Raw genomic sequence first — 27,397 nt, 5'->3', positions numbered from 1 at the left:
AGGCTTTTGAGATCGTCTCCAGGCAACCATATAGATCTGAAGCCTACGATACACATATTGATTGGTTTCATGTGGGGAAGGTACATCCACACACTACCCATACATTCAGCAGTATTGAGCTGTTTACAAATACCACCCTGGGATGGCATGAAGAGAGACATTATTTTCTCTTGTTAAAAAGGTTGTTATATTCTCCATAGACAAAGCACAATTAACCCTCACCCTAAAATACACTATACATGTATATAATCATGACTTGTTAAGACTCTTTAAAGCACTGGGCGATGTTTGTGGGTATAACTGCCAATTTTCATTAGTCGGGTCAGTGTCCTCTGCCAGTTGCAGGGCATCGAATCCAATTCAGGTAATTCAATTCTGATTGAAACAATCCAAATTGTATGCATGGACTGACACTATACTGTAGGAGTTGGATTTGTTAATTTTATGCTAGCCAAGGACCAAAGAATTCAGTTAGATGTTGATCATGTTCAAAAATAAAAGCTGGGTGAGGGAAAGCACAGCAGCCATGCTATCAATGTTGTGTTCAACCTGTTCATGGTAACTTAATGGTAACCATTAATGCAGAGGAATGTCACACTGACTCCTGTAAATGATGGCTGTCATTCTCCCTGGCACTTTCAAAATGGTACAGACATCTAAAATGAAAACACATTCAAAAATAGACATTTCAATGTGAAACATTTTATTCAGTCTCAATAACATCTCACAGAGATACATTTAGTTTGTTAATACAATAGTATTAAAAGGCTTATGCAACATCTATATCACATTTATGGTAAATAAACAAAAAATAAGCTATCAAGCACACAACTTGAAGCATCTTGATTACCAAACAATTGAAAATGGAGAAAGAGTTAAATGAATGGAACATGATATACAATCCTCCCCAGCTATCAACAAGTTCTGTATATTGATCCAATATGTCTGTGATGGTCATATTGGCCATGATGATGCTGTTAAACGTTGATGATATAATATGTAAAACCTCAAGAATGTCCAAATACCACAGAACTTAGATTTTTTTTCTCACAGAATTTGCTGAATATTGACGGCAGCCAGACAAACCACATACAGTAACTGTGCTTCATGAAGAAATTAAAGAACAACCTCTGAGTGAACCATGGTCGTTTCAACAGTTGAGTCATCCTAACAGAACGTTTACTGTACAATAACAAATAAACAGGGCACGCAGAACACAGGGATGAGACACAAATAGGCCAGGCTCATGTAGATTGTCAAACATTAGAACAATCTTCTCATATGCAAAGCCTGACCTTTCTGCATAATATCTAGTGAAATAAAACACTCAAAAGCTTGGTTGACAAATGAACACAAAACTGCATACAAATATAAGGCAATGCAGCTGCATTGAATACTCTAAATAGTAAGCTGATGATTTCACATTCTTGAGAAGTGAATGCTACACATAAAATAACAGTTTGTTATAATCTGCCACATACTTTGCTGAGTAGATGATTCTCAAAGTTAGAGTTCATAAAAGGCATTTTAAGTTACAAAGTTAACCTTGAAAGTATAAAAAACATAACTACACAAATGTTCATTGGAGTTGAGCTGAAACGGCCCTTTGAGTTAAGACCTGAAAAAGACAAAGACACATTAACAAGCATCCCTGGGTGACTCATAGTTATGAGACAGACATTTGTTTAAGGCACTTTGGAAACCCAAAAGTTCATCCTGTGAATGGTGAAAGACAAAAACAGCAATCTCTTACTGGACATCTTTGGTATCCTGATGGGGCCACTGCTGCTGCCATCACCTCCACCACTCAAGACTTTGATCTCAATGAGGTAGTCCTCGCCAGAGGGGACTTGCAGCTCCACACTGGTCCTGTTGGTCTCCACCACGCTGCTCTTTCCAAGCCAGTTCTGACGGTACACCACCTGCACACCCCACAAGACATGCCACAAGAGGTCGCTTCACAGTCCAAGTCCAGAACAAACTATTACATAGAGCCATGACTACATGGAACTCTATTCCACATCAAGTAACTGATGCAAGCAGTAAAATTCGATTTAAAAAACAGAAAAAAACACCTTATGAAACAGCGGGGACTGTGAAGCAAAACAAACACAGGCACAGACACATGCATACACACACACACAATAACATACGCACTATACACACACATACACATGGATTTAGTACTGTAGATATGTAGTAGTGGTGGAGTAGTGGCCTGAGGGCAGACAGTGTGTTCTGAAATCTGTGAATGTATTGTAATGTTTAAAAAAAATGTATAAACTGCCTTATTTTGCTGGACCCCAGGAAGAGTTGCTGCTGCCTTGCCAGGAACTAATGGGGCTCCATAATAAACCCCAGGAAGAGTAGCTGCTGCCTTGCCAGGAACTAATGGGGATCCATAATAAATTCAAAAACCTTGAGACGGGTGAGGGAATATCATGGCGAGTATCTGATTAATACTGATTTAAGCGACACAAGTCATTTGAGCTTAAAGATAAATTACTGATTTATGGATAATGCCTCTGTACTGTTTCTTTGAAGAAAGAAAAAGTGCTTCTCAGAGAAAGCCAAACTCTTCAGAAAAATAAATTGTATTTTCTTGATCAGTCAAATAGTTTTAAGAAATGTATTGTATTTTTAATGTAGGCTCTTTCCAGAGGATGCCATGAATAGCAAATTATAGTGTGAGGTGTTAGTGTGGCCCCCTGTGGTGCTCAGTGGAGGGGTTGGACCCCTGTGGCGCTCAGTGGAGGCTGGCGTGGCCCCCATGTGGCACTCAGCGGAGGCTGACGTGGCCCCCATGTGGCGCTCTGTGGAAGCTGGCTCGCCCTGTGGTGCTCCGTGGAAGCTGGCGTCGCCTTGTGGCATTCCGTGGAGGCTGGCGTCGCCCTGTGGCGCTCCGTGGAGGCTGGCGTCACCCTGTGGCGCTCCGTGGAGGCTGGCGCCTCACTGTGGTGCTCCGTGGAGGCTGGTGTCCCCCTGTGGTGCTCCGTGGAGGCTGGTGTCTCACTGTGGTGCACCGTGGAGGCTGGTGTCCCCCTGTGGTGCTCCGTGGAGGCTGGTGTCCCCCTGTGGTGCTCCGTGGAGGCTGGTGTCCCCCTGTGGTGCTCCGTGGAGGCTGGTGTCCCCCTGTGGTGCTCCGTGGAGGCTGGTACTCACTGTGGTGCTCCGTGGAGGCTGGTATCTCACTGTGGTGCTCCGTGGAGTCTGGTGTCCCCCCGTGGTGCTCCGTGGAGGCTAGCGTCGCCCTGTGGCGCTCCGTGGAGGCTGGTGTCCCCCTGTGGTGCTCTGTGGAGGCTGGTGTCTCACTGTGGCGCTCCGTGGAGGCTGGTATGACCCCCATGTGGCGGTCAGCGAATGCTGATGTCTGAATGTGGAGCTTCACAGGCTCCTAGCTGCTTACTCACCTGCTCTCTCAAATCTCTGAGCCACATCCGATCATTCAATTAGAAAATGTATACATTAAAAGAAAGCAGAACGTTTTCTTCATAATCCTCTGCTGAATGCTCCAATAGTTCAGATACCCAGGATGACATGAAACGCTTCCTGTTACACAGGTTCAAACACAGCAGGTCCTTTTACTACTGCGGAATTCAGGGAGATCGAGAGGCAGGAATCTTCACCGAATGTATCACGGAGAAACAGAGAAACAGGTTTGTTTTGCGTCATATCACTGGGAACAGACTTTTTAATCTTATACGGCCAGACAGGGACAATCCATATGTGATACTGAAAGTGCTGAGGTTTATATTTCCACTGCGACCAGGGAGTCATTTTTAGAGAACATAGCTGTTGAGGTTAGCCAAGAAACTGCATTTGTTTCCTAGTTTTCAAAGATTCTGCTATTTCACTGACAACACTCACCTTGTATCCTGTCACCTCAGACTCATTTCCCATTGCCTTGACATGCTCCCACTTTAAAAAGATCTTGGAGTTGGTCAAGTTCCACTCAATATTCCCTGGAGGTTGACTTGGTGCTGAAAGATATGCAATCATATAGCAACTCGAGTTAGTCACGTAACATTCCGTCAATAGCTGAAATAACTCCTAAATTACTTTCTCACTTTAACCATCCCCTTATCGCTGCTGTATGAAGGAAATCAACTAGAAGGGTACAAGGTTAGTGGCTGAATGATTGCCTCTAACTCTGATAAGCTCATAAACATGCTTCCTCTCCATGAGACGTCAAGACAAACAGCATCTTGTCACAGATTTTTGTAATTTTCTAAAAGAGGGCCCTGCTAATTCATGTTGTAGGTATAAGATAATCCAATTCCATCCGTTAGTCTGCAGTCAACACGCAGTCAAGACCATACACAGATGACTGTGTTTCATCTCAGCAGTGCAGTTGATGTAGAGGATTCACAGAGGCTCTAAAGTCATTGAAGTCGTATTATATCCTGCTGCATTTTACCACAATTCCATTAATGTAAACCTCTGCGGGATATGCAGGCTTCATGAACGTGAAAGCGGACTTGTAAAGAGAGAAATGCTCAAATTGCATGTGACAGCTGTCCCATCTCAGAAAAAAACTCACGTGGTTTCTTGGTGGTGACATTGACTGCAGGGCTAGAAGGCCCTGCTCCAGCACTGTTCTGGGCCCTGACTGAGATCAGATACAACGTACTTCCCATGAGTCCAGAGAGAAGGGCCACAGTATCCGTGACCTTCACCATCTCAGCATCACTCTCCTGCACCCCCTCCTCCCAACAAAGCACCTGAAACCAAAGACATGAAGGTTATCCCAGACCTCCTGGCAGCATTAGAAACACTTCCAGCACTGTTGTTTGCTGATTTCATTCTGGACCTGATGAACAGGGGCTGTGAGTGAACAATGAAGGTCAAGTTAAAATCTCTCTGGGATCGTCCGGGACGCTAGCGTCCCACCTTGCCACTAGCCAGTGAAAGTGCAGGGCAACAAATTCAAAACAACAGAAATCTCAAAATTGCAATTCCTCAAACATACAATTATTTTACACCATTTTAAAGATAGACTTCTCGTTAATACAACCACAGTGTCCGATTTCAAAAAGGCTTTTCGGCAAAATCAGAACATATCATTATGTTAGGTCAGCAAATCGTCACAGAAAGCATTCAGCAACTTTCCAACCGAAGAGAGGTGTCACAAAAAGCAGAAATATAGATCAAATTAATCACTAACCTTTGACGATCTTCATCAGATGACACTCCCAGGACACAATGTTACACAATACATGTATATTTTGTTTGATCAAGTTCATATTTATATCCAAAAACCTCAGTTTACATTGGCGCCATGTTCAGAAATGCCTCCAAAACATCCGGAGAAATTGCAGAGAGCCACATCAAATAACAGAAATACTCATCATAAACTTTGATGAAAGAGACATGTTTTACATAAAATTAAAGATAAACTTGTTCTTAATGCAACCACTGAGTCAGATTTCAAAAAAGCTTTACGGCAAAAGCACTATATTCAGTAACCTGAGAACAGCGTTCAGCCACAAATGGAAGCCATACAGTTACCCGCCAAATTGTGGAGTCAACAAAAGTCATAAATAGCATTATAAATCTTCACTCACCTTTGCTGATCTTTGTCAGAATGCACTCCCAGGACTCCCACTTCCACAAGAAATGTTTGTTTTGTTCGATTACATCCATATTTATGTCCAATAGGCAATCACTTAAATTAAACTACAAACCACTACAAACCAAATTTCCCACTTCCTGGTTAGATTTGTCTCAGGTTTTTGCCTGCCATATGTGTTCTGTTATACTCACAGACATCATTCAAACAGTTTTAGAAACTTCAGAGTGTTTTCTATTAAATACTACTAATGATATGCATATATTAGCATCTGGGACAGAGTAGCAGGCAGTTTACTCTGGGCACCTTATTCATCCAAACTATTCAATACTGCCCCCCTGCCTGGGCCTTCCCTATAGGCAGCCAGTCCTGGGCTATACTAAGGAAGAACGGGTAAGATCCTCAGGGTGTTCCATCATGAGGGACAATGCTTGTTGTGGAGGAAATTGACATATGATGTTCACACTTGTGAGTGGTGATTTATAGAACACTACTCAGGCAGGGTAGCAGCCAGGGTATAAGGGTCCTTGGGAGACCAGAACAGCTTTGGACAGACCTCTTCATTCTCCAGATTAGATGGTGAGAAATCTACCCGTATCCCAAGCATTTTTACAGGGTAGGGGAGATGTCAAGTTTTTGCCACTGGCAGTTCTATTTAAATGCATGCCGACCCATTGCAGAGCCAATCATACTGAGGATAATATATATCATGTTGTTTTCTGCTCTCTACCAGCATCATGAATGTTGGGATATTTTTCATACCTCATATCCAATGATCTTCCCACTGCTGGCTGTCTGGGGGATGGGTTCCCAGTACACCTCGATTTCAGAGGCTGATAGCGTCCGGGCCAACACTCTGGACGGAGCTATAGAGGGCTCTAAACATGAAAAGATGACACCAAGAATATTATCAAAAAATGGTAAACATTCAAGTCAAACTAACCCAAACTTTCCGTTTCATCAACAACTTGACCAATAGTCAAAGGAACTAACCTTCCTCTGCAGAATACACTACAACCACATGGCTAGATGGGCCTTCTCCTTCGTTGTTGTAGACTCCAACTTTCACCTCAAATTGGGAGAGGGGAGGGATGCTGTCGTTCCTGAATGTGTATCTTGATGCATCAGGTGAAGGCAGCACAGTCTGTTTCCACGTGGTTGTACCAAGAGAACGAAAAGCCACAATATATCCAAATTCCTCTCCATTCTGTAGTTCCTCTGGTATCGGCTATGAGACAAAGACATTTTGACAGCATAAATTGTAGATTTTTTCCCCCATTGGTTGTGAACTGAATATCAAATGACTATATGAACTGGAAAAGTCAAATTCTGAATAGCCAAATTCCACAACATCAACACGTTAATACATGCATCTGCCAAAATAAAGGAAACACCTGAGTTAATGAGGTACACAAAGTATATTGAAAGAAGGTGCTTCCACACAGGTGTGGCTCCTGAGTTAATTAAGCAATTAAAACATCCCATCATGCTTAGTGTCATGCCCAGTTGCCCATTATTTTGGCTACCATGGCTAGAAGAAGAGATCTCAGTGAAGAGTGTGTGTGTGTGTCTCAGTCACCATATCTTTACCCAATTGAACAACTTATGGGAGATTCTGGAGCGGCGCCTGAGACACTGTTTTCCCACTGCCATCAACAAAACATCAAATTATGCAATTTGTCGTGTAAGAAAGGTGTCGCATCCCTCCAATATATACTAGACACTTGTAGAGTTAATGCAAAGGTGCTTCCTTTCCTTGGCAGTTACCTTTATATCCAAAGCTATACACACGTCCTAAACCATTCTGCATGATAAGCCAAATCACTTTCAGAGATCCACAGAAACACCCATTCTGAGACATCATCCTAGATTTATGCACATACAATTTCCACCATCGCTGAATCTTGCATTTTGATTTACACACCAGGGGAGCCGTTTGGAGGAGGCAAATATCTAGGCAAGACAGCTCTTGTTTTAATTAAAACCCATTTAATTGAAGTCACATTGCCGTAGAGAATTCTGTCAAACCCCATTCATGTCAGAAGAGTGATTTGAAAACAGCCGTCACAATGAAGACATATTCTAATAAATCTGATCAGCAAGCTTACCTCCCATTGGATAACCAGTTCTCCTCGGCTACCTCCTCCTCCACTCACATTACCCGGTGCTACTTCAGGAACTGGATGGACAGAAACAACAACAGTGTCTAATATAAGGGTGTGTATTCCTTCAGAGGGGGGAGTAAAGGCATATTTGAATCCTTACTACTCCAAAACCATACAGAAGCCTTGATATCACTATCATAGTGCCCCTAATCACAATACGGTTTCCTAAATTCACAAAGCAAAGGCTTGTTTTTTAAAAATCCAATTACATTTAGGTTGATACTGTCATAAGCGCCTGTGCATACTTGCCTATAAAGGTTACACACACACACACACACACACACACACACACACACACACACACACACACACACACACACACACACACACACACACACACACACACACACACACACACACACACACACACACACACACACACACACACACACACACACACAGCTGCTGTTAATACAGTGTGTCAACTCCATGTGTTCTCCGCTCTTGTGATTCAGTGAGCCAGTCGGACACACTCTGCTAACCAGCTCAAAATAGACACTTTTAAGTCATTGCCTGATGGCATGCGTGGGTATTTCACACGGTTCCTGTTGATACTGCTGACATGAATTAATCATGTTAGGTTTTCCTGAGTGCTGATATACACAGCATCTAAATGCTTAAAAGGTATGATGCATCCTGCTCGGTTGGTTCTAATCTAATGAGCAAAAGTATCAAAAGTGTCAATATCCACATGGCTGTGTCAGCCGTGTCATCTAAACACATGAACAAATTCTCACTTTCTTTGCCTATTAGGTAAATCATTAACACCTGTCTCGGTGTCTGTCGATTGGAACAAAGCTGATTCTGTCTTCATTACACATAATTAGCGATGAGAAAGGCACGATAAAAGTGACTGTGGGATCTACATGGTGAAATCTATCAGGGGAAGAACAGAACACTCAATACAAGTTACACTAATCAGACAGTTAGATTCACCATGAGAGGACAGAAAGGAATTAAAAAGTACCTGCTGCTTTCGTTCGAATCTGCTTGGATTGCATGCTGGGCTCTCCAACACCCACATTGTTGCTAGCCACCACCCTGAATTCATAATCCACCCAGGGGTTTAAATCTATCACTGTTGCATGAAACATCTGTCCAGGCACAGAATCAGGAACTAGGATTAAAGAATTTAGAATTTAAATACATATTGATTCTCATCCATCAACAAATCACATTTCAGAAAGCATCCATGTAATCAAAGACTGTCTGTGATACAATTCAATCAATATAACTTATCCCAGAAGGCCCCTGCGATAACAAATGAGTAAAAAGAAAGCAATACTCCTGTTCACATCATCCCCGAAGCTGACTCTTCTCACAATATTATCATAGTACAGAAACCACCAAATTATATATCTCTATGACAGAAACATTCTCTGAATATAATGTCCTGTAGAAAACACTTCCATAAACGCTGTAGTGTCTAAGCAAATGGATGGGCTGGTGTTGTAGCTACCTGTCCTGACGGCCTGCCAGCCAATGGAGAAGGGGGTCCTGGCCTGGATGCTGTATGTGGTGACAGGGCTGTGGTTGTCTGGCCCAGACCCCCAGGAGAGCTGGGCACTGGAGTCAGTGATCTCCCCCACCATGAGGCCCTCTGGGGCACCGGGTGGTCCTGACAGAACAGGGAGACAACCACTGTCAAAGAGCTCTATTGTGTCAGCCAAAAAAGGATGGCAGGATTAAACCAGTTCCATGCAAGGCAGTCAAAAGAGAAAGACTTTTAATATTTCACCCAACGGAGCTAAAGATCCTTCAATTGATGAGGGGAAATACAAAATGATTCAAAAAGGAAGGAGAAGTGGAAAATTAATGTATTGATTTAGAGATGATCCTGTAGTCATTATTTAACACTGAATGAATGTCACCGAGAATAGTTGGCTGAAGTAAAGAGAATGAATAGAGTGTGATAATGTCTGAGGTTTTCTAATTCCTCTTTAGATGATTGTTACAGCGTGTCAGAAATACAAAGTAGCATCACAGTGAGGAAGTGCGTGCGTACCTCTGACAATGAGGTCGGCTGCTGCTGAGACACTGTCCACCACGGTGTGAACCATGCACACATACTTCCCAGAATGCTTTAGCTGAATATTCCTGACCATCAGATCACCAGCTGATTCCTGATGACAATAGAACATGACAAAGGGTAATTTCACAACAATACTAGTAATTCCAAATACAGTCATTCAATAACAATTTTTCATGTTGTGTACCAATAATCATTTTGATAACATTTCAACTCTCTGTACGCTATGGCAGTAGCAGGAAGAACTAGGCCAGGCTAGGTCTTTAGAGAGAGAAAAGAGCAGGTAGGAACACTGGAGTGACACTGGTTCTAACAGTCCTTGTGTTAAACAAACGACTTCCTGAACTTTAAGAGCTCTGCTAAATGATGCTGACAGTAAAAATGTCAGTGTTATACAGGCCATTTTAGCGCAGGGTCTTTGTGTGCTCAGCAGACCAGAGGATACATCCTGTAATCAGACAGATATGTGCTCTGATTCAGAGGGGTTGGGTTAAATGTGGAAGAACAATTTCAGTTGAATGCATTCAGCTATACAACTGACTATGTATCCCCCTTTCCGTGTTCAATTCCTTGTTCACAGGAGTATTTTCTTATTTTGTGTTTATTTAACTAGGCAAGTCAGTTAAGAACAGATTCTTATTTTCAATGACAGCCTAGGAACAGTGGGTTAACTGCCTTGTTCAGGGGCAAGATTTTTACCTTGTCAGGTCGGGGACTTGATCTTGCAACCTTTCGGTTAGTAGTCCAACACTCTAACCACTAGGCTACCTACCGAGTATCATGTGGTCTACTCCTAAGATCAGCTCTCCTGCTACAAGTTTTACCTGGCCAGGCCTCCATGTTAAATGCCCTAGTCTTGTTTGACTTGTAGGTGTACTGTTGCAGTACACAGACGTGAGCAGAGATGCCTGTGTATAGCCTGTCTCCTGTACAGTACAGGTCAGAGTTTCTCCGACCCTGGTCTTCCAGTACCCCCAACAGTACACATTTTTATTGTAACCCTGGACAAGCACACCTGATTCAACTTGTAATCATCAAGCCCTCAATGAGCTGAATGAGGTGTTTGTCCAGGGCTACAACAATGTTAATTGTTGGGGGTACTGGAGGACCAGGGTCGGTGTATTGTTGGGGGTACTGGAGGACCAGGGTTGGTGTATTGTTGGGGGTACTGGAGGACCAGACTGGAGGACCAGGGTCGGTGTATTGTTGGGGGTACTGGAGGACCAGGGTTGGTGTATTGTTGGAGGTACTGGAGGACCAGGGTTGGTGTACTGTTGGGGGTACTGGAGGACCAGGGTTGGTGTATTGTTGGGGGTACTGGAGGACCAGGGTTGGTGTATTTTTGGGGGTACTGGAGGACCAGGGTTGGTGTATTGTTGGGGGTACTGGAGGACCAGGGTTGGTGTACTGTTGGGGGTACTGGAGGACCAGGGTTGGTGTATTGCTTCTACACCTGCATTGCTTGCTGTTTGGGGTTTTAGGCTGGGTTTCTGTACTTTGAGATATCAGCTGATGTACGAAGGGCTATATAAATACATTTGATTTGATTTGATTATTGTTGGGGGTACTGGAGGACCAGGGTTGGTGTATTGTTGGGGGTACTGGAGGACCAGGGTTGGTGTACTGTTGGGGGTACTGGAGGACCAGGGTCGGGAAACATTGATATACAGTGCCTTCGGAAAGTATACAGACCCCTTGACTTTTTTCACACTTTGTTACGCTACAGCCTCATTCTAAAATTGATTTAATAAAACAATTTCCTCATCAATCTACACACAATACCCCATAATGATGAAGCGAAAACAGGTTCAGAATTTGTTGCAAATGTATAAAAAAAAAACAGTAATACCTTATTTACATAAGTATTTAGACCATCAAAAATGAGCTCAGGTGCATCCTGTTTCCATTGATCATCCTTATGATGTTTCTAAAATGATTGAAGTCCACCTGTGGTAAATTCAATTGATTGGACATGATTTGGAAAGGCACACACCTGTCTATATAAGGTCCCACAGTTGATAGTGCTTGTCAGAGCAAAAACCAAGCAATGAGGTCGAAGGAATTGTCCGTAGAGCTCAGAGATAGGATTGTGTCGAGGCACAGATCTGGGGAAGGGTACCAAAACATTTCTGCAGCATTGAAGGTCCCCAAGAACACAGTGGCCTCCATCATTCTGAAATGGAAGAAGTTTGGAACCACCAAGACTCTTCCTAGAACTGTCCGCCTGGCCAAACTGAGCAATCGGGTGAGAAGGGCCTTGGTCAGGTAGGTGACCAAGAACCAAATGGTCACTCTGACAAAGCTCTAGAGTTCCTCTGTGGAGATGGGAGAACCTTCCAGATGAACAACCATCTCTGCCGCACTCCACCAATCAGGCCTTTATAGTAGAGTAGACAGACGGAAGCAACTCCTCAGTAAAAGGCGAATGACAGCTCACTTGAAGTTTGCCAAAAGCACCTAAAGACTATCAAAAAAAAACAAGATTCTCTGGTCTGATGATTGATCTCTGTGGCCTGAATGTCAAGCGTCACATCTGGAGGAAATCTGGCACCAACCCTATGGTGAAGCATGTTGTGGGGATGTTTTTCAGTAGCAGGGAAAACTAGTCAGGATCGAGGCAAAGATGAACGGAGCAATGTACAGAGAGATCCTTGATGAAAACCTGCTCCAGAGTGCTCAGTACCTCAGACTGGGGTGAAGGTTCACCTTCTAACAGGACAACGACCTTAAGCACACAGCCAAGATAACGCAGGAGTGGCTTCGGGACAAGTCTCTGAATGTCCTTGACTGAATGACCTTGAGCCAAAGCCCGGACTTGAACCCAATCGAACATCTCTGGAGAGACCTGAAAATAGCCGTGCAGCAACGCTCCCTATCCAACCCGAAAGAGCTTAAAAGAATCCGCAGAGAAGAATGGGAGAAACTCCCCAAACAGAGGTGTGCCAAGCTTGTAGTGTCATACCCAAGAAGACTTGAGGTTGTAATCGCTGCCAAAGGAACTTCAACAAAGAACTGAGTAAAGGGTCTGAATACTTAGGTAAATGTCAGGTTGGATGGGGAGCGTCGCTGCACAGCTATTTTCAGGTCTCTCCAGAGATGTTAGATCGGGTTCAAGTCCGGGCTGTAATATTCCTATAAGCAAAAAAATAAAAAAGTAAATTTTTGCTTTGTCATTATTGTGTGTAGATTGATATGGGGGAAAAAAAATATTTAAATCATTTTTTGAATTACGGCTGTAACGTGTCAAAATTTGGAAAAATTCAAGGAGTCTGAATACTTTCTGAAGGCAGTGTAGGTACATACCCCTCCTATCATCTCAATGTGGTCCTGTTTGTTAAAATCAATGAGTTTGCCGTTGAAGAACCACTTAAAGGTGGGATCCAGGGAGGAGTCTCGGGACACTTCACATGGCAACACGATGCTCTGTCCCACAGTGGCATCCACACTCAGTGGTGGAACCGTTATCTTGGTTGGCTCTGTTTGACAACACAGAAAAACAAACACAGGATCATGTGTTACTGGAGCCGTGCTACAATATTTGAATATAGGCTGCTGCTGCTGGAAAAATGTCCTGTTCATGTTGACAAGATGTTTTAAATTAAATGCTTATTCCTTTCAATCCAATTAACATGTTTGGGGAATTTTGTTGTTGTTGTATTGATATAGTCTTGAGACTGAATAATTCATCATAATGCAATAATGGTGTCAAATTAATACTCCATGAACAACCATCAGTTATTAAAACAGACAAATCAACAAATTTAAACAACAGCTCTTTTTTTAAATCATCATGAAATATCTGACTTGGGTGGAACATAACATCTCTCTCCTCACTACTCTAGATGCCAGGGATTTTCTCCCCTCTGCTGTGTGACCAATAACTCACAGCTGACAAAACCAAGGATGATGAGTTATGTTTCTGTCAAACCAGCAGGAACATAAAACAACTATATATTTCATTATCAATTTCATGCTTGGCTTAGTATTTCCCCCCTCTAAACACAGGTTTAAACCATCTGCTTAAAGGGTAGTGAAATCCGTGTCCGGAAAAGTACCTTTCACCACCAGAGTACCAGTACTGCTTGATGTCCCAAAGGGGTTCCTGGCCACACAGGTGTACCTCCCTCCGTCTGATTTGCTGATGTTGGTGATACGGAGAGTTCCATCCTCCATAATAGTCCGTCTGACAAAAATGAAGGAACAGACAACTGTTGTTATCAGGATCAATAATGATTTGATAGCACTGACTGGGTTATATAGGGATTCTAAATGATGATTAGCATTCAAATACATCAACACTTGTGGCTTCATCTCGATTATAAACTGGGTGGTTCGAGACCCTGAATGCTGATTGGGTGAAAGCTGTGGTATATCAGACCCTATACCATGGTTATGACAAAACATGTATTTTTACTGCTCTAATTACATTGGTAACTAGTTTATAATAGCAATAAGGCACCTCAGGGGTTTGTGATATATGGCCAATATACAAGCGTTGCGTCGTGCCTATGAACAGTCATTAGCCGTGTTATATTAGCCATATACCACATCCCCTCGGGCCTTATTGCTTAAATAGCCTACATCCATGTTGTAGTTTGAATGACAAGTATTTCATGAATTTAAAACTGAATTGTCTGGAAGACTGAATTCTCTACAAGCACATTTGCACATTTCAGAACAGAGCAATTATCTTAGTTGAAGCAGAACAGATTTGCTGTTGGGTCGACATGCTATTGAAAGCACAAAAGATTAAATGTGCATTTTAATAGAATACACAGTGGGACACTAAGGCCAATGAGGATAGGGGGAGGAAAAGAGAGCAGAACAACAGTGAGAGATGATTCACTCCGAATTGGAATCTTTACCTGCGGCCTTGTAATTATACAACATGTGTGAGATCCTATAGACACACTAAAAGCCATTTCCAAAAGGTAATGAAAGCAGATATGACTAAAGAGCCATCTCACTTGTAGCTGGCTGTCTGGACACAGTGAGATACCGAGGAAACTCGAGCAACAATGTTGAAAAAGGCACATTACTGTAATACTAATCAGGGATGATTGTAGACTACATACAGTTGAAGTCGGAAAGTATACTCATAAAGTATACTCTATAATCATTCAGACTTGTAAAATACTGTACAGTTCTGAGGTGCAAAGGAACAGTCAAAGGTACAGTTGAAGTTTACATACACCTTAGCCAAATACATTTAAACTCAGTTTTCACAATTCCTGACATTTAATACTAGTAAAATTTCCATGTCTTAGGTCAGTTTATTTTAAGAACGTGAAATGTCAGAATAACAGTAGAGAGAATGATTTATTTCATCACATTCCCAGTGGGCCAGAAGCTTACATACACTCAATTAGTATTTGGTAGCATTGCCTTTAAATTGTTTAACTTGGGTCAAACGTTTCAGGTAGCCTTCCACAAGCTTCCCACAATAAGTTGGGTGAATTTTGGGCCATTCCTCCTGACAGAGCTGGTGTAACTGAGTCAGGTTTGTACGCCTCCTTGCTCGCACATGCTTTTTCAGTTCTGCCCACACATTTTCTACAGGATTGAGGTCAGGGCTTTGTGATGGCCACTCCAATACCTTGACTGTTGTCGTCCTTAAGCCATTTTGCCACAACTTTGGAAGTAGGCTTGGGGTCATTGTCCATTTGGAAGACCCATTTGCAACCAAGCTTTAACTTCCTGACTGATGTCTTGAGATGTTGCTTCAATATATCCACATAATTTTCCTCCCTCATGATGCCATTTTTTATACGAAGTGCACCAGTCCCTCCTGCAGAAAAGCACCTCCACAACATGATGCTGCCACCCCCGTGCTTGGGATGGTGTTTTTCGGCTTGCAAGCCATCCCCTTTTTCCTCCAAACATAAAGGTGGTCATTATGGCCAAACAGTTCTATTTTGCAGTTGCAATCCTTAGACTGGCTTTTTATGGCGGTTTTGGAGCAGTGGCTTCTTCCTTGCTGAGCGACCTTTCAGGTTATGTCGATATAGGACTCGTTTTACTGTGGATATAGATACTTTTGTACCTGTTTCCTCCAGCATCTTCACAAGGTCATTTGCTGTTGTTCTGCAATTGATTTGCACTTTTCGCGCCAAAGTACGTTCATCTCTAGGAGACAGAACGCGTCTCCATCCTGAGCGGTATGACGGCTGCATGGTCCCATGGTGTTTATACTTGCTTACTATTGTTTGTACAGATGAACGTGGTACCTTCAGGCATTTGGAAATTGCTCCCATGGATGAACCAGACTTGTGGAGGGAAGATTTCTTTAGATTTTCCCATGATGTCAAGCAAAGAGGCACGAAGTTTGAAGTAAGGCCTTGAAATATCATCCACAGGTATACCTCCAATTGACTCAAATTATGTCAATTAGCCTGTCAGAAGCTTCTAAAGCCACGACATCATTTTCTGGAATTTTCCAAGCTGTTTAAAGGCACAGTTAACTTAGTGTATGTAAACTTCTGACCCACTGGAATTGTGATACAGTTAATTATATGTGAAATAATCTGTCTGTAAACAATTGTTAGAAAAACTACTTGTGTCATGCACAAATGAGATGTCAGAACCGACTTGCCAAAACTATAGTTTGTTAACAAGAAATTTGTGGAGTGGTTGAAAAACGAGTTCTAATGAGTCCAGCCTAAGTGTATGTAAACTTCAGACTTCAATTGTTTATTTGCAACATTTTCTCCATTGTTTGTAAAACTTCCACATCACAATCTAGATTAAAAAGTGGTTAACTTTATACAACGTAACAAAAGTAACCTCATAACAATGAAGTTGTTTCCATTCATTGTTTGCCAAATTCCACAAACATTGGGTTTTTAATGCTTGTACTTTATTTTAAAATATAACAAAATGTAACAAATGTAAACATGCATAAACAATGTTATGAACTCCTAGCTATCATGACACTCTGTTCCAGCAAATCAAAAACAAAAGCTGTGAACTGCAAGCTCAGAAATCAAACAATTTCACTGCAACTCTTAAAAATATGAATTCACTCAGGCTGAGCTGAGACCATGCCTGACATAGGGTGCTTTGGGCAGATTTATTGACAAAAATATCAAATATTGAGTGATGGAGGCGTGCTGAAAACATGGCCTGAGGGGCAATGAGCTGCAAAACAAATAAAACGTAAAGAACTATCTGCTGTAAGAAAGAAACGCTGTTCAATGCTGTGCATTTTCTATTCTCGTCCAGACGCACAGCCTGCATAATCACTTCTTTCTCTTTTTCCACATGACTGCCAAAGGAATATGATAACTAATCAATCGCTCTGCTCACATGTTGAGGCACGTCCACTGAGTTACGGAAAGACTATGGAAATGTGGCAGCACATATCGATTCAGCAGCAGTATCTCCAAGGCTCCTGTTCACCCTCCATCTGAATCAACCACACTACCCCAATTTAAGATGCAGAATTAGAGGGAGTGTGGGAGGAGTACACTAAACATTGTGCTGCTGGTGCTGCTGGTGAGCTCCCTCTCTCTAATTTAAGGGGCTTCATTGGCATGCGAAACATATGTTTCCATTACCAAAGCAAGTGAAATAGATAATGAACAAAAGTGAAATAAACAATACAATATTAACAGTAAACATTACACAAAAGTTCCAAAAGAAAAGACATTTCAAATGTTGTAATGATGTGCAAATAGTTCAAGTACAAAATGGAACATAAATATAGGTTGTATTTACAAATGGTGTTTGTTCTTCTTGTGGAAACAGGTTACACATATTTCTGCTGTGATTGCAAAAAATGTCCCCAATAGATATGTGAGTTTATCAAAACTGGATTTGTTTTTGTGGGTCTGTGTAATCTGAGGGAAATATGGGTCTCTAATATGGTCACACATTTGGCAGGAGTTTAGGAAGTGCAGCTCAGTTTCCACCTAATTTTGTCGGCAGTGTGCACATAGCCTCTTCTATTGAGAGCCAGGTCTGCCTACGGCGGCCTTTCTCAATAGCAAGACTATGCTGCTCACTGAATCTGTACATAGTCAAATACTTTCTTAATTTTGGGTCAGTCATGGTGGTCAGGTATTCTGCCACTGTGTACTCTCTGTTTAGGGCCAAATTGCATTCTAATTTGCTCTGTTTTTTTGTAAATTCTTTCCAATGTGTCAAGCAATTCTTTTTTTGTTTTCTCAAGATTTGGTTGGGTCTAATTGTGTTGCTGTCCTGGGGCTCTGTGGGGTCTGTTTGTGTTTATGAACAGAGCCCCAGGACCAGCTTGCTTAGAGGGCTCTTCTCCAGGTTAATTTCTCTGTAGGTGATGGCTTTGTTATGGAAGATTTGGGAATCACTTATTTTTTGGTAGTTGTAGAATTTAACGGCTCTTTTCTGGATTTTGATAATTAACGGGTATCGGCCTAATTCTGCTCTGCATGCACTATTTGGTGTTTTACGTTGTACACAGAGGATATTTTCTGCATGCAGTCTCAATTTGGTGTTTGTCCCATTTTGTGTTTGCTACCTTGGTTGGTGAGCAGAATCCAGACCTCACAACCATAAAGGGCAATGAATTCTATAACCGATTCAAGTATTTTTAGCCAGATCCTAATTGGTATGTCGAATTTTATGTTCCTTTTGATGGCATAGAAGGCCCTTCTTGCCTGGTTTCTCTGATCGTTCACAGCTTTGTGGAAGTTACCTGTGGCGCTGATGTTTAGGCTGAGTAATGTAAAGTGGCAAGAAAAAGTATGTTAACCCTTTGGAAATACCTTGATTTCTGCATAATTTGGTCATGAAATTTGATCTGATCTTTATTTAGGTCACAACAATAGACAAACAAAGTCTGCTTAAACTAATAACACACACATTTGACGTTTTCATGTCTTTACTGAACACACCATGTAAACATTCACAGTGCAGGGTGGGAAAAGTACGTGAAACATTGGATTCAATAACCTCAACCAAAAGTTTTGTGCAGTTGTGGATCAGACCTGCACAACGGCCAGGAGGAATTTTGGACCATTCCTCTTTACAAAACTGTTTCAGTTCGGCAATATTATTGGGATGTCTGGTGTGAACTGCTCTATTGAGGTCATGCCACAGCATCTCAATTGGGTTGAGGTCTGAACTCTGACTGGGACACTCCAGAAGGCATATTTTCTTCTGTTGAAGCCATTCTGTTGTTGATTTACTTCTGTGTTTTGGGTCATTGTCCTGTTGCATCAAGGCTTTTAGAGATACTTTTATAACCCTTTCCAGCTTAATGCAAGTCAACAATTGTTAGTCTTAGGTCTTCTGAGATGTATTTTGTTCGAGGCATGGTTCACAACAGGAAATGCTTCTTGTGAATAGCAAACTCAAATTTTGTGAGTGTTTTTTATAGGGCAAGGTAGCGCTAACCGACATCTCCAATCTCGTTTCATTAATTGGACTCTAGGTTAGCTGACTCCTGACTCCAATTAGCTTTTGGAGAAGTCATTAGCCTATGGGTTCACATACTTTCACACTGTGAATGTTTAAATGATGTATTCAATATATACAAGAAAAATACAATACTTTGTGTGTTATTAGTTTTAAGCACACTATGTTTGTCTATTGTTGTGACTTAGATGAAGATCAGATCAAATTTGATGACCAATTAATGCAGAAATCCAGGTAATTCCAAAGGGTTCACATAGTTTGTTTTTGCTCTCTCTCTCTCTCTCTCACACACACACACACACACACACACACACACACACACACACACACACACACACACACACACACACACACACACACACACACACACACACACACACAGAGAGAGAGAGAGGGTGGGCGGTAGTATCCTGGATATGTTATTCTCCAGCTCTTGGTCCACAGCCTGCTCTTGGCAGAGTCCTTCTCTCAGAGGACTGCAGTACAGTAATTTACTATAGTTTAGTGTAGCTGCAGCAGGGTTATGCAGCAGTTCCACTGTCCCCACAGACCTTCTGTGCTAAGACTAGTACCTCAAGTGAACTTGTCAGCTGTGAACCTGTGAGGCTGTGAGGCTTGCATGAGAGGTTACAAGGAATCATTTATAGCCATGGCTGAATACAAGCTTGAAAGACCAAGGTCATCATAATGAACATGAAAGTCCCTACCATAACTGTGAAGGTGTTGTATAGAACATCCCTGACTACAGAGATATACAGGCTTCTAGCAAGGTTCTGGACATCTATTGAACTACAGGCAAAAGAGAGAATGTTAGCAAAAAGCCCCCTCACCACGTCACCGTCCCCTTGATTAGAGGCACAAACAGCGTTGAGCCCAAGAGACTAGCAAGTTCCCAGGAGAAGGGCCCTTATACGCGAGCCATCAATGGCATGAGCAGCGATTGGTACTGTTATTGGGTCATTCCACCAATTCGGTGCCTTTTGAGAAAAATACTATAGTTAGTGCCAATTAAGTGCCAGATAAAGTAACAGGGTTGATCGTAACAGGGTTGACGATTTCATCCAAAATCAGCCATAAATTCCCCTGTGACAGGGGGAATGGAAGCTTGTTGTGTGCAACAGGGAGATGCAATTGAATGCAAACTTCACCAAAAATGCAATTGTAAAACATTTCTAGCTGTCTATCTATGGGTAACAGGGTTGATGTTGTGTTATGCTCGACACGCTCAGTTTTCCACCACAAAACACCAGAAAATGGCAAAAAAATTGTAGAACCAGCTCCCCTGCATTTACTCAATGATTGTTCAATGTTTCTAAAACAAAACTATTTTAAATTAAAAAAGGAATGTTTTAAACATATTAAAAAACGAGAGTTCAGTTCACGTAACAGGGTTGACCTTAAAATGAGGGACAGACCTAAATGAATCACTATTTCTTTCATGTGATTCATCTTCAGAAATTACTTTTTAGCTAGGGCTTTACAGTGATGTCGAACCTTGGATACATTCTGGAATGAAGTCTTCCTAGAAGTGACACGGTTGACAGAGCTTTAGAAGGCCTTCATTCATATTAACATTTAGATGTATTCATTTCTCCATGTCGTCTGTACTGAAGGGAGATTCATTTAACATAACAGGCTTTTAAAATTCAATATTAGTGCACAATTTCTACCTAAAATACAAAAAGGCACTTATTTCATGGAACGACCCTATTGCGACTGTACCTCCTGCTGTCCTTCAGAAACTCTCCCCCTCTCCGCCAGGAGATGGAGGCCCTTGGGGACGCATGGGGACGGCACTCCATTATCACCTCCCCCCCTCTCTGGATCAGCATGGACTTCTTCACAAGACTCTTGGAGAAGTCAGGTGCAGAGGCTGCATGGGGAACAGAACAAACCCTGTTGAAACCATTCTGTTCTCTTTGACGAGGCAGTGGCACAGCAGCTAGCTACCGTATGTATGCATCAGCCAAACTGTCAAACGCATCATAGTCAATTATAAAAATGTAATTTCATGAAAAACCACTGGCTGTCTTTCTTTATCAAGTAATTATGTAAATGTGGCTAAAAACCATGGCTCAGCTGATATTCACTTTCTGTTAATTTCTACTGACAGCGTTAGTACATGTCTTAACCTTGCCGTGTTTCTGGCTTCAGCTTTTTAAAAGAAGACCAAACAAGACTAGACTAAAACAAGACTACTACAGACTAGAGTCATCCAGACATACTTACCTACAACCTTGAGTTCAGCACTGGCATAGATGGCTCCATGTTCGTTCTCTGCCAGGCACTGGTACATCCCAGAGTCCAACAGGTTGATCCTGGATATGGCCAATCGTCCACCTTCTAAAAGTATCCTGTCCTGGTAACAAGAGAGATACACCCTCAATAACACATCTCAGTATAGGATGTGTGATGTGTGATAAAACTTATAAACTGAGTGGTTCAAGCCCTGAATGCTGATTGGCTGACAGCCGTGGTATATCACGGGTATGACAAAACATGTATTTTTACTGCTAAGATTACGTTGGTAGCCCGTTTATAATAGCAATACGGCACTTCGGGGGTTTGTGATATATCGCCAATATGGGCTGTGTCCAGGCACCATATACAATACCTCCTCGGGCCTTGTTGCTTAAATATACAGTACCAGTCAAAAGTTTGGACACCTACTCACTCAAGGGTTTTTCTTTCTTTTTACCATTTTCTACATTGTAGAATAATAGTGAAGACATCAAAACTATGAAATGACACATATGGAATCATGTAGTAAGCAAAAACATGTTCAAGATTCTTCAAAGTAGCCACCCTTTGCCTTGATGACAGCTTTGCACACTCTTGGCATTCTCTCAACCAGCTTCACCTGGAATGCTTTTCCAAAAGTCTTGAAGGAGTTCCACACATATGCTGAGTACTTCTTGGCTGCTTTTCCTTCACTCTGCGGTCCAACTCATCTCAAACAATCTAAATTGGGTAGAGGTCAGGTGATTGTGGTGGCCAGGGCCCAGACTCACAAAACATTTCTTACGCAAACACTTAAGCTGCTTAAGAAAAAAATAAGAAGTTCATAAGATAATTCGTAAGTGCAATTCCTCAACAATTTCTTAAGATTTAATGATTTTCTTACAAACACCTCAAATATCTTCCTACGTATCATCTTAAGATCTTTGTTGCTAGGCAAATAATTTAGCTAGCTAGCTAGCAATGGCAATCCTGTTAGCAAATTTCCAACTGAGATTACTATTCTAAAACGTGTTTTTGTGTTTTAAATAATAAATACTGACACTTTCAGATTAAGTTTGTGTGAATTAAACATGTTCAATTGCTTTCATGATATTTTTCTCTCACTGTCCTGAGTTTAAGACAAGGGTTTAGCCATCTTGGAATTTAAAGAACATTTCCAATAAATTAATTTTCAAGAATCTAACTTCTTCTTAACATTTTGGAGGAATAGCAACTTAGCTTAACTTTCTCCTTAAGTTTATAGTTAAGAAGACCTTTTTTCTTAACTGCCATTTTTCCTTAAGAAGGTTTGTGAATCTGGCCCCAGGTAATTCATGCAGCACCCCATCACTCTCCTTCTTAGTCAAATAGCCCGTAGACAGCCTGGAGGTGTGTTTTGGGACAATGTCCTTGTCACGCCCTGGTCGAAGTATTTTGTGTTTATCTTCATGTATTGGGAGTGGTTCTCAATCAGAGGCAGGTGTTTATCGTTGTCTCTGATTGGGAACCATATTTAGGCAGCCATATTCTTTGAGTTTGTCGTGGGTGATTGTCCTATGTGTCGTTGTCCCTGTCCCTGTCTCTGTGTTGTTCACCAGATAGGGCTGTTTCGGTTTTCGTTACGTTCTTTGTTTTGTAGTGTTTGTATCGATTCGTGTTTTACGTTTGTTTATTAAACATGGATCGCAATCTACACGCCGCATTTTGGTCCGACTCTCTTTCTCACCTAGAAAATCATGACAGTCCTGTTGAAAAACAAATGATAGTCCCAAGAAGCGCACACATGGAACACAGGGAACCACACATGCAGAGATCATACGTTCACCTACTCCGCATCTCACAAAGACACAGCGGTTGGAACAAAAATCTCAAATTTGGACTCAGACCAAAGGACAGATTTACACCGGTCTAATGTCCATTGCTCGTGTTTCTTGGCTCAAGCAAGTCTCTTCTTATTATTGGTGTCCTTTAGTAGTGGTTTCTTTGCAGCAATTCAACCATGAAGGCCTGATTCATGTAGTCTTCTCTGAACAGTTGATGATGAGATGTGTCTGTTACATGAACTCCATTAAGCATTTATTTGTGCTGCAATTTCTGAGGCTGTTGACTCCAATTAACTTATCCTCTGCAGCAGAGGTAACTCTGGGTCTACCTTTCCTGTGGCAGTTATCATGAGAGCCAGTTTCATCATAGCACTTGAAAGTTCTTGAAATGTTCCTTAAAGTAATGATGGACTGTCAGAGCTTTTATCAAATAGGGCTCTCTTCTGTATACCACCCCTACCTTGTTACAACAAGAATAAAATAAATTACACAAATTAACTAGAAACACCTGTTAATTGAAATGCATTCCAGGTGACTACCTCATGAAGCTGGTTGAGAGAATGCCAAGAGTGCGCAAAGCTGTCATCAAGGCAAAGGGTGGCTACTTTGAAGAATCTCAACTCAAATCTATTTTGATTTGTTTAACACTTTTTTGGTTACTACATCATGTGTCTTCACTATTACTCTACAATGCAGAAAATAGTAGAAATTAAGAAAGACCCTTGAATTAGTATAAGGGCCCAAACGTTTGAGTTTGACTGGTACTGCACACTGAGTATAGAAAACTTTAACATAGAATGACCAGGTAAATCCAGGCGAAAGCTATGATCCTCTATCGATGTCACGTGTTAAATCTACTTCAATCAGTGTAGATGAAAGTGTGGAGACAGGTTAAAGAAGGATTTATAAGCAATTGAGAAAATATAGACATGGATTGAGTATGTGTGCCTTTCAGAGGGTGAATGGGCAAGACAAAATATTTAAGTGCCTTTGAACGGAGTATGGTAGCAGGTGCCAGGCGCAGCGGTTTGTGTTAAGAACTACAAGGCTGCTGGGTTTTTCACGCTCAAAAGTTTCCTGTGTGTATCAGTTTTATATGCCCTGTAATATCTCTGATGATTGTAATATCTCTGATGATTGTGTGTGACCTTTGCAGCAAACTATGATGGGTAGAATTCTGAAATAAAAATTGGCTTAATGTTTGATCTCATGTCTTTGATCTGAGATGAAAAGGGGTCTTAAGATGGTTGGACTAGTTCTTAATGGGATTGCACAATTACACATTCAAATTCTGTAGTCATTCTCACCTCCAACACCAGGGGCTCCCCGTTCTTCAGCCATCTGTACACAGGTTTAGGTTTACCGCTCGCCCTACACTCCCACTGAAGATTAGCCTCGATAGCCATATGAGCATCTTTTAATGTCTGGACCCAGTGCAGATGTTCAACATCTGTAGAATAAATATCACAATTTAGTTTCAAAATGTCAGCATCTATATTGACAACTGGTCTTTATTGGTCTAAATCATTCAATAATTAATGGCACAAAGAATAGCTGTATGATAGAGCTGAAAGCTGCCCTAAGCTTGGGATGCAATTTGAATTTTTCTCTAAGGACCAACTGGGTTGTGGCAGTGTTCAAGTTGGCAAGACAACGACTTAGCCATTTCAGAATGACTAAACATAAAGGTTAATTGGTACACATTAATTCCAGATTATCCTGTCTTTATAATGCCCTTTCATAGAGTGAGCAAAATATTTTCCAGGCCTGACTTATGACCAAAATGTATTCATAATTTATGGACCAGATATTTTAATTAGACTTGATTAGCTAAACATTGACAAAGGACAGATAAAATCATTAGCATTCAAACAATGTGGTAGTTATTATTAGTTATATTTCATGTTAAGAATTTAAAGTTGAAAACAATGTATGGCTTTTAATCAATTTATTATTATATTAAGAAGCAGCTACAAAGATGGGAAATAAAGTTAAACGTCCCAAAAAGTAATTCTGAATCCCATGTAAAATAGACTTTTGAGTGACTAAAATATCCCCCATAGTATATGTTTTGTTTAGAAATGAGCAATATTTGAGATGATTTTTTTCTCTCTCATGGCTAACTACCAGGAAGTTGGAAAGACAGGCTGAGTGGCCAGGGAGCTTAAATTCATGATTTCTCCTTGAACGACAGCTCTTTGAAACGCCTATGTCAAGCAACTTGGATGCAGTGTTGCAGAAAAATAATCTCGAGCTAATTTGGTGATACACACAGCAAGTCAAACAACATCGACATCGCATCAATGATGTCAAAAATGTTTTATACATCTCCCTTTTGTCTCTTGTGATGTGGTTTACGGCTGATGGATGTGTTGACTTGAAAACTGCGTCGGAGTTTTGAACTACCCTCCCCCCAATTGTTTCATGCTGGCTGAAGACCTAGCTAGCCAGCAACTAGCTAACACCAGACACAGACGAAAGGGGACACATATTTGTCATAGATGAATAGGGTAAACTTTTAATTAGATTTGACACCCTATGGACACATTTTGACATCAGTAGAGTAGCTATCTAGCTATATATAACCACGCTCTTCTGCAAATACGCCTTCTCCGTTGTTGGTTACAAGGCGGTACTTATTTAAATTAGGTACAAGAATATCATCTTACCACTGCTGTATTAAAATGAGAGGGTTAAGGTGATGTTACCATATCCCCTTAATAATCCCGCCTCCTGAATCTAAGTGTTTGACAGGGGGGTGGGGTCCAGTGACTTTATGATCACTTTATCAATGTAGAAGCAAAAGTCATTTTTCATACTTTGGTCATCATACTTTGATCTGGTTTCATCCAATTTCATGAAAAACATGATTTGGACTGTTCATAACCTTCTGTACAGTTCAGTTCATTATCACATATCACAAAAGCAACATACAATTGTTAATTTATATACATTGTGAGCGATCATACTCTGGAATATGAGTTGCCCCTTGGCGATGTTTTTTCCTCTGGAGTTCTCTGCAACACACTCATATGCACCAGCATCCTCCGGTCTGAAATATGGTATTTCCAGGACCCCATTGGAATGGTTGATTTTCATCTTGCCAGGGAGGGGATTCCCATCTGTTCTCCTCCATGTGATGGCAGGCACTGGGCTGGAGAGGTCAGGTAGTAAAGGTCACCACAGCCACATGCTTGATACTGACACATAGTATTAAGACATTACCTGCCAGACATAGATACAGTGCCTAGTGAAAGTCTACACTCCACTTGCAGTCTTCACATGTTGCTGCTTTACAGTCAGATCTAAAACATTAGATGTTTTCCCTACATATCTATACAACCTACTCTACATTTTCAAAGTGAAAGAAAGATAGAACATTTTCCAAATTAATAATAATTTAAAAAAATGAAATGTCTTGATGTCTTCCCACCCCAGAGTTAATACTTGGTGGAACCACCTTTGGCACCTGTGAATCATTTGAAATAATATTCTACTTTCGCAACTCTTAGGGGAATATACTGCATGTCCATTGTTTTTGTAAAAATGGCTCATGTTCAGTACATTGGGAATCATTGATAGACAGCAATATTCAAATTGTGTCTCTGATTTTCAAGCAGATTTAACTCAGAGACTAGACCACTCAGAAACACTCAACACCTGATGCTCCCTGTCACCAGCAGGGACGGGGGAGTATGTTAGGATCAAAATAAATATGCTAGCAGCAAAGCCCTGGTAAAACTGTTGAGGAAAACCTGCCACAGTCTTTTGAAAACCTAACCCTTGGATAGAGTTGTATTTTTCTGTAGGACAATTATACAAATTGTAATGCCAAAAACACACCAGAATGGCTTTCTAAGAGGTGTTGAGTGTTCCTGAATGGTCAAGTCACTGTCCTGACTTATGTCTGCTTAATTAAGAAATCACTGACAAGTTTCAAATATTGCTGTCCATCAATGATCCAACCAAATTTACTGAGCTTGAGCAATTTTGACAAGAACAATGGATAAGTTGTGCCAGGTTGGTAATTCTTATTCAAAATTATTCACAGCTGTAATGGCTGCCAAAGGTGTTTCCATCAAGTATTAAGTCCGGGGTGTGAAGAAATGCGCAATCAAGACATCCTCATTTTGTATTTCTTAGTACTGTCTAAATGTGTCTATCATTTTTCATTCACTTTGAAAATGTGGAGCAGGTT

At 41.3% G+C, this 27,397-nt stretch overlaps 1 protein-coding gene across 2 annotated transcripts in view; it reads right to left on the bottom strand.

Moving 5' to 3' along the window:
* Nucleotides 1-682: 682 nt before the first annotated feature.
* The window catches only part of LOC110494607 (contactin-4), a 113,417-nt gene continuing 86,702 nt past the window's right edge, over nt 683-27,397 (bottom strand). For both annotated transcript variants that reach the window (XM_036950698.1, XM_021569830.2), the window contains 16 exons: nt 26,169-26,353; nt 24,507-24,649; nt 21,386-21,515; nt 20,879-21,029; nt 13,819-13,946; nt 13,067-13,239; nt 9,740-9,857; nt 9,194-9,352; nt 8,702-8,851; nt 7,678-7,748; nt 6,563-6,797; nt 6,332-6,447; nt 4,541-4,721; nt 3,868-3,980; nt 1,754-1,922; nt 683-1,618 (listed from right to left, as the gene is read on the bottom strand). In XM_036950698.1, coding sequence (XP_036806593.1) covers nt 1,533-1,618; nt 1,754-1,922; nt 3,868-3,980; nt 4,541-4,721; nt 6,332-6,447; nt 6,563-6,797; nt 7,678-7,748; nt 8,702-8,851; nt 9,194-9,352; nt 9,740-9,857; nt 13,067-13,239; nt 13,819-13,946; nt 20,879-21,029; nt 21,386-21,515; nt 24,507-24,649; nt 26,169-26,353 — 2,308 coding nt within the window. In that variant the 3' untranslated portion in view covers nt 683-1,532. The remainder of the gene's footprint in view (nt 1,619-1,753; nt 1,923-3,867; nt 3,981-4,540; nt 4,722-6,331; nt 6,448-6,562; nt 6,798-7,677; nt 7,749-8,701; nt 8,852-9,193; nt 9,353-9,739; nt 9,858-13,066; nt 13,240-13,818; nt 13,947-20,878; nt 21,030-21,385; nt 21,516-24,506; nt 24,650-26,168; nt 26,354-27,397) is intronic.

Source organism: Oncorhynchus mykiss, chromosome 17, assembly GCF_013265735.2.
Source record: "Oncorhynchus mykiss isolate Arlee chromosome 17, USDA_OmykA_1.1, whole genome shotgun sequence".
In the NCBI taxonomy this organism is placed as follows: Eukaryota; Metazoa; Chordata; class Actinopteri; order Salmoniformes; family Salmonidae; genus Oncorhynchus; species Oncorhynchus mykiss.
The sequence above is the reverse complement of the archived record's forward strand: the minus strand, read 5'-3'. Positions and strand labels throughout refer to the sequence as shown.